This window comes from Microtus ochrogaster (assembly GCF_000317375.1).
Source record: "Microtus ochrogaster isolate Prairie Vole_2 chromosome 14 unlocalized genomic scaffold, MicOch1.0 chr14_random_3, whole genome shotgun sequence".
Classification (NCBI taxonomy): Eukaryota; Metazoa; Chordata; class Mammalia; order Rodentia; family Cricetidae; genus Microtus; species Microtus ochrogaster.
Window position 1 is genome coordinate 834,873 of NW_004949098.1, and position 8,271 is coordinate 843,143.

At 47.2% G+C, this 8,271-nt stretch overlaps 1 protein-coding gene across 1 annotated transcript in view; it reads left to right on the forward strand.

Annotated features, from left to right (window-relative positions):
- Sema4f (ssemaphorin 4F) overlaps nucleotides 1-4,055 on the forward strand; it is a 29,480-nt gene extending 25,425 nt beyond the window's left edge. Inside the window, exons 13-14 of the mRNA XM_005364694.2 lie at nucleotides 1,591-1,649; nucleotides 1,895-4,055. Coding sequence (XP_005364751.1) covers nucleotides 1,591-1,649; nucleotides 1,895-2,508 — 673 coding nt within the window. The 3' untranslated portion in view covers nucleotides 2,509-4,055. The remainder of the gene's footprint in view (nucleotides 1-1,590; nucleotides 1,650-1,894) is intronic.
- The last annotated feature ends 4,216 nt before the right edge of the window (nucleotides 4,056-8,271 follow it).

Sequence of the window (8,271 nt, forward strand, 5' to 3'; positions counted from 1 at the left end):
ATCCCACTCACCCTGAGTATTTCAGGTCAGCAGTGACCTCAAATATGCCATATGAAAATAAATCCTGACATCCCACTCACCCTGAGTATTTCAGGCTGGCTTTCTATCTCATAAAGACGATCCTGAAAATATTTCATCTTTGGGGATTTTAAGCATATTCAACAGTAGAGAGACCACAATGATGAATTTCCGTGTGCCTACCCCTCCCACCATTGTTGCCTGGCCAAATTTTAATAACTTCACTCTCAGTTGTTTTGAAGCAAATCTTAGATATCATATTACTTTATCCATGAAACTTTGAGTATGTCTGACATCCAAGGGCACTTTCAAAGGGGGCTGATGGGTGTTGGAGGGATGGCTCAACAGTTAAGAGCATGGCTGTTCTAGAAGACTCTGGTTCAGTTCTCAGCACCTACATGATGGCCCACCGTTCCGGGGCTTCTGTGCCCTCTTCTGGCCTGTCAGGGCATAGCACACGTGTAGGGCATTTTGAGGGGAAAAAAGCCATAGACGCTGCCTGATGACTCCTGAGATTGTCCTCTGACCTCCTTGTGTACGTACACATGTGCATGTTCATTTGTGTGCACACACAAACACATGCATATACACATACAAAATAAATAATATGATACATAATACTACTCTAGCCATACCCAATCATTAATTTCTTAGTGTTATCAAATATCATGCCAATATTTCAATGTTCTCATTTGCATATACTTAAAACAGCCTGTATAAGTCAAGATTCAAATAGTCCCATCAATCCTCATAGGCTTATAGGTTGCATAAGTGTCTTTCAATTTGAAAAAAAATTGAGCACTACAGTCCACTGTATATAATCAGGCTAGAACTCACTCTATGTAACCTGAACTGGCCTCAAATTCATCGTGATCTCTCCTGCTTCACCCTCTCACACGCCGAGATGATAGGCATCATGATTCATACCTGATTCAAACCTAGGGTCTGCACATGCTCTCACACGCTGAGATGATAGGCATCATAATTCATACCTGATTCAAACCTAGGGTCTGCACATGCTAGGCAGGCATTCTCCCCGAGCTAAATTCTCAGCTGTTAATTTTTAATATCAATTCCTTCAATGGAATAAATTTTTTTTGGCCTGCTGTTTGCAGAATACTTTTTCAAAGTAACCCTGAGATTTTCTGTTCTGAAGCCCTGCCGTGCGCCACCAGCCTGGCCCCATGCCCAGTCTTTTACCTGGGGTTTAAGCTTAAGTCCTCATTGCACAACCAGTGCCCCCACTGGCTGAGTCACCTCCCTGGGCCACTCAGGTTTAAATATAGAGATTTTGTAGATTTTACTTCTTAGGACACTTCTCTTCCTCTTCGGGCAGACCCACCAAGCATCTTTCCAACAGATTGTCTGCAGGAATATGTATAGAACTGGACAGGGCAAACACCTCAAGGAATGTAAGGGGAATTAAGGAAAGATTTGGTGGCGGGGACTGACTCCAGGGGTGACTTATAAGATGGGGGGCTGTAAGTAAGGAGTACCATGGTACCGCGAGGCTCCGAGGAGGATGCAGGCGCGTGTGAACTCCAGAGTTACCATATGTTCTCTTCTTTGTAGGATGGTCCAAGACATAGAGTCAGCGGATGTCTCATCTTTGTGTCCAAAAGAGCCTGCAGGTTTGTATGGCTCACGGAATTGTGGGTGGGATACACAGAAAGGGGCGAGGAAGCTGTTCACTTTTGACTTAATCAAAAAGCTTGGACCCATGAAGGCATGACATTCAGGGATCCAAGGCCGTCCCCTCTTTGGGAAATCCTTTTTGGCAAAGTCCCTACAACTCCATCTCGTATCTGACATCTTTCCGTATGCCCCCTCATCCTAGTAACCTCATGTCTTTTGTGCCTGTGCCTTCTCTCTGCAGAACACCCAGTAGTGTTTGAAGTTCCAGTGGCTACCAAGGGCCATGTGGTCCTGCCATGTTCCCCCAGCTCTGCCTGGGCATCATGTGTCTGGCACCAGCCTAGTGGAGTAACTGCACTCACTCCCCGAAGGGATGGGCTAGAGGTGGTGGTGACCCCAGGGGCCATGGGTGCTTATGCCTGTGAGTGTCAGGAGGGTGGAGCGGCCCGTGTGGTAGCTGCTTACAGCTTGGTGTGGGGCAGCCAGCAGGGGCCCTCAAACCCGGCCCACACAGTTGTAGGGGCTGGACTGGTTGGCTTTCTCCTGGGGGTTCTTGTGGCGTCCCTCACTCTCCTCCTGATTGGTCGCCGTCAGCAGCGTCGGCGTCAGAGGGAACTTCTGGCTAGAGACAAAGTGGGCTTAGACCTGGGGGCCCCGGCTTCCGGAACCACAAGCTATAGCCAAGACCCTCCCTCCCCTTCTCCTGAAGATGAGCGGCTGCCCCTGGCCCTGGCCAAGAGGGGCAGTGGTTTTGGTGGCTTCCCTCCACCCTTCCTGCTCGATTCTTGCTCTAGCCCCGCCCACATCCGGCTCACCGGGGCTCCTCTAGCCACCTGTGATGAGACATCCATCTAAAGCCGGGAAAATGACTGCTAGCCCATGAGCAGTCACCGGAACTAGCAGCTACCAAGACCAGGGTTACTGGACCTGGGAGAGGATCATGGCTGCTCAGTTGTCTTGGAGTCTGTATGATCACCTGGACATCAGTGTCTGTCCTCTAGACTCAGACGAACTGAGAGCCAGACCTTGCCAGGGTCCTATGAGAGACCTATCCCTGTGACCCTTCTGCCATGGCCTCCTATCTTGGGCCCATCAGTTGGGGATGGAGCAAGGATCTATCTCAGACTTGCTTTCTGGTGGTCCCCAGACAGAAGGAAGCACCACAGAGGTAGCTGGGGCTGGTGTGAACTGTGTCCTTGTGGTGGCTGTATGATTTGCCAGATTGCTGACTCTGGGGAGTGCATGATCCCTTGACCGCCTTGAGGTCTCTCCCATCTCAGTTTCCCGTTGTTCCTGGAAGAGTGTTTGTCTGTACACTGGTGTGCCTAGAAGACCTGTCCATGTGTGCATGAATGGCAGGGCCAGTGCCTAGGTGCTTTTGGGGGGTGAGAGGGGAAGGTTGGAATGGGGGACACTGCCCATACAATTTTATCCTCTGTAGCCAGTGAGGGAAACCACACCCCCAATCACCCCACAGAGCTTCTTTAACTTCGAGCAAAGTTCCCAAAGTGACCTTCTGGGTGGGAAGGGCAGCAGGACACGTGGCCCCCATCCCTCTCCTTGTCTTTACCCTCTGGCTGCCACCACTGCCATGCCACTGCTGCACTTTCCCCGGCTAGAGTGGAGGCTGAGCCCTCTTTCCCTGGCTCCCATTTAAAATTAACTTCACGACATTCTAAGGATTGGGGGATGACGAAGGAAATGTGTGTCGGGATACACGCAGGTTAAAGGTAGATTTGGCGGTGGCTTTCACCCTTGCCCTAAGATAGGAGTCCCCCGGCTGGGGCCCACGGACTCCTAGAAATGGTATGCAAAGTGTTTGTCCATGTGTGTCTGTTTTTTGGAGTATAATGGCTTTTGTCAGAGCTTAAGGCCTTAATGGGGTTAAAAGACGAGTGCCCATAATCGCCACATGGGCTGCGTGCTGGAGGTGCTGCTCCATGGCAGCCCCTCCCTGCCCTGCTGCCTGTGGCCAGTCCCTGGACATGCTGCTGCTGGAGATCCGACACCTCTCCAGTCATCGGAAGCTAGGCTCTGCACGGCTTGAAGACACTGTCACCTTGTTTCTTGCTTCGTACTCCAGTGTGCTCGCTTCTGCTCAGTCCTGGTCTTGGCCTGTGAACGTGCCTCGTCCATCCCTGGTAAGGGACCTCAGACTCCAGTGGTGACGCAGTCCTTTCCAGATGACATTTTATGCTCCACCTTCCTTGACAGCAGCCTGTGAACTACTCAAGAATCCCCTGGGTTTGGAGTTAGCAGTGGGTTTGTGTGGGATCTGTGGCACGTACTCTAACATAGGGATTGGTTTATTCATCTGTAAAGTGGGGATATACCTACCTCAGGGATGCTGCAAGGAGCAAATGAGGAAATGTGTCGACAATAAAGCATTACCTATAGCAGTAGATGCTGTCATTGTAACTTGCTTTATTATACCATCATAGCTTAACCACTTGACAGCCATGACAGGTGCAGTCACTGTGAGCCCCACGCAGTGGGAACTGGGCCATCCTTTTGCAGATGTCTGGTCTTGGTCCATTTCTGGATGGGTCTTAGCCACTCATGGCTAGGCTTTATTAAAATCACGATTTATTTATTTTTAAATGATGTGTATGTCAATGTATACATGTGTGAATGTGGTACCTCCAGAGGCCAGAAGAGGGCATTGGATCACTGCAGCTAAAGTTATAGGCAGTTGTGAGGTGGTTGATGTGGGTGCTAGGAACTGAACTCCAGCCTTCTGAAAGAATAGCAAGTGCTTTAGTTGCTCAGCCAAATTTCTAGCCCTCTAATCTTAAACATTTTGAGCAGTGTTTATAGCCAAAGTTTCCTTCTGCTAGACCAGGGGCCAGACATCATCGTTGCTTCCCTGTGGAAGGGGCAAATGTTGTAGGAGGCCACTTGTATGTTCCTGGCTACCCAGACCATGAAATAATCACACAGAAACTATATTATTTGCAATACTGTTTGGCCAGTAGCTTAAGCATATTGCTAGCTAGGTCTTATATCTTTGGTTAACCCATTTCTATTAATCTGTGTATTGTGGCTTACCAACAAGGTTCCATCCAGTGTCTGTCTCTGGCAGGGCTACATGGCTTCTCATAACTGTCTTTTTTCTCCCAGCGTTCAGTTTAGTTTTCCCTGCCTAGCTCTACTGTGCCCTATCACAGGCCAAGTGAGCTTCTTTATTCATTAACCAATAAAAGCAACACATATACAGAATGACCCCCACACCAAGCAAATGTACTAAGTCTTTGTGCTATTCTAGTTTCAAGATGGCAGTGAATTTTCCCTCAGAATGATGGAGATTGAGCACACACAAGAAATCCTGTTGCCTGAATTTTCTGTCCCGCCTGGTCCTGCAGCCATCACATCCCAAAGAACCATACAGAGGTCTACATTAGTTATAAACTGATTGGCCCAGTAGCTCAGGCTTCTTATTTACTAATCCTTATAACTTACATTAGCTCATAATTCTTGACTGAGTTAGCCACGTGGCTCGGTACCTTTTTAGGAGAGGCAGTCACATATTGCATCCTCTGTGGCTGGGTCATGACTGCAGAATGCGCTTTCCTCTTCCCAGAATTCTCATTGCTCCGCCTCTACTTCCTGCCTGGTCACCCCACCTATTCTTCCTGCCAATTGGCTACTGGCCAATCAGCATTTATTTAAAATATAAGTGACAGGGTACAGACCATTGTCCCACAGCAAAATCCATCTAAGGAAGAGATGCTGAAGTAATCTTGCTACATAGCTCAGGCTGGCCTTGACCTCAATATATACCCCTACTGGCCCAGAACTTGTGATTCTCCTGCTTCAGTTCCCCAAAGTCTTGGGACTACAAGTATATACACTGGCATACCTGGCTTTAAGAAGGTCCAGGTTAAGTAAAATGAGAAATTCATGGCTCACTTCGTAGAGAAGACAGGGATAAGATACTCTCAGTACAGCAGAAAAGACTTTGGGAATCAAGGTACTAACCTCTGGAATCAGAATTCAGCATTAGAGGGGGGTCTCTCTGTCCTACTGTCTGTCACCTCTGCTTGTTCTGCTGGATTTCTTTCTGTCCAGCTGTAAATGGTTCACTTATAGAGGTAGACCAGATGGCTGCTGCTCGGATGACTCAATGGTGAAAGGCACTTGCTGCCACATTTGATCTCCAGGACCCACATGGGAGGAGAGAACTGACTCAAGTTGTCCTCTGACTTCTACATGCATAGTTGGCATACATGTGCATGTGCACACATGCATACATATACAAAATAAATTTTTTTCTTTTCTTTCTTTTTTTTTTTCAAGACAGGGTTTCTTGGTGTAGCTTTGGGACCTGTCCTGGAACTAGCTCTTGTAGACCAGGCTGACCTCGAACTCACAGAGATCTGCCTGTCTCTGCCTCCCCATTGTTGGAATTAAAGGTGTGCACCACCACTGCCCAACTAAAATAAACGTTTTTTTTAAAGGAAAGAAAAAATAAAGATGGCTGCTTTCATATTCTTTCAGTTACAGATCTCAGATGTCAAAGCTACTCTTCCACTCCAAACCAAAAATCACAAGGAAGGCTCTGCTTATATCACATGACTACACTGAACCAATGATTGTGTTCAAGGAAATGGGATGCTGTGATTGGCAAAGCCTAAGTCACATGCATGTCCAAGGAGGGAAAAATTAAATTTTCAGAATGTGCATAAGGATAACAAAAAAGGTTATATTTTACTAAAGTCATTTTAGATGTAGACAGTGATCTTTCAAAAATTAAATTTGAATATATTCCTTTCAGATGAAAACTTTTTATGGTTTCTTATGGCACTTAGGAGAAATTCCAAACCCATTCTTCTAGAGTCCTACAGGTTAGGACACTTATTCACTTGCCCTCGCTTTTTTCCCCTTCCCTCCCATGCAAAGAAACCACCATACTAGCCTGTAATATTCAGGGTTCTCTAGAGTCACAGAACTTGTGGGATGAATCTCTATATACAAGGAATTTATTTACTAGCCTGTATTAGTCAGGGTTCTCTAGGGTCGTAGAACTTACGGGATGAATCTCTCTATATAAAAGGAATTTACTGGGCTGACTTACAGACTGCAGTACAACTGACCCAACCCTGACCAGCTGTGAATGGAACGTCCAAGGATCCGGTAGTTGTTCAGTCTCATGGGGCCCAGTGTCTCAGCTGGCCTTCTGTATGTGCTGGAAGAAGTCGGCTTCCATGCCAGAGGAATGGATGTGCTAGCAAGGAAAGGCCCAGCAGACAACAAAACCGTCCCTCTTCCAGGTCCTTATAGAGGCTTCCAGCAAGGTGTGGCCCAGATTAAAGGTCCGTCTCCCATCTGAAGATCTGGATCAGAGGCATACCTTTCTACTTCAAAGGTCCAGACTAAAAGAGGATTCACCTCCTTCTAACAAAGCATAAAATCTCTCACAGGTGTGCCCTCCATTTCTGGATTGTAGTTCATTCCAGACATAGTCGAGCTGACAACCAAGACCAGCCATCACATACCATTTATCACATCTGTGGACACATTAAGCTTTTCCTTCCTTTTGGCATTTAAGCTCATTATTCTTGGCAAGCCTGGCTTTTTCTAGCTATTTAGCCTTCCTCATAATATCACTTCTAGAGTGAGGCCCACCTTGACCACTCAGTGTAGATGCGGTGTGCTTGTCTGTTGCTGGGACAAAAAGCCCTGACCAAAAGCAACTTATGGAAGAAAGGATTTATTGGGAATACAGTCCATTGTGGTGAGGAAAGCATGGCAGCAGGAGCATAAGGAGGGCCTGGGAGTCAGAAAGCAGAGAGACATTTCATCCCCACAAAGGAAACACAGGCACACTGGAAGTGGGGCTAGGTGATAAAGCCGTAAAGCTGGTCCCCAGTGATTAACTTCCTCCCACAAGGCTCCACCTCCAAAGGTTGTATGGCCTTTGCAAACAGCGCCACCAGCTGGACACCAAGTATTCCGAAACATGAGCCTGTGAGGGACATTTCATATTCAATCCACAAGACTGCCTCCACGTCCTTCTCGGTCTAGCATTTATAATTAACACGCATTTCCCTTTTTCACTGGTTTGTCTGTTTGAGTTATTTTTTTCCTTACCAAACTATATTTTGTATCAACCTAAACCATAGCTCTTTAGCATAGTCCCAAGTACTGCCTAAGGAGTACCTTACAGAGACCTCAAAAAATATTTATTGAATGAGTCAATAAAGCATTGATGACCTGGCTCAGTGGATAATGGAGAGAATGAGTGAGCACTCCTGTGGAGCCCACATAGCGCCAGCGCCTTGGTTCTGCATGACTGAGTCATGGGCCCTGGAGCTTTCGGTTGCTGTGATAAAATACCACATGCAAAAGCAATGACAGAGAGAGAGAGAGAGAGAGAGAGAGAGAGAGAGAGAGAGAGAGAGATTCTGGCCTATGGTTCCAGAGGGATAAGAGTCCATCATGGCGAGAAAGCATGGCAGCAGGTGGCAGGCATGGTCCCTGGAGCAGGAAGCTGGGAATTCATATCCTCATCATCCACAGGCTCAAAGTTGGGAGAGTGAACTGCAAGTAGGGTGAGGTTATTCCATCTTAAAGCCCAACCCCAGTGACACACTTCCTATAGCAACCCCAGTGACACAC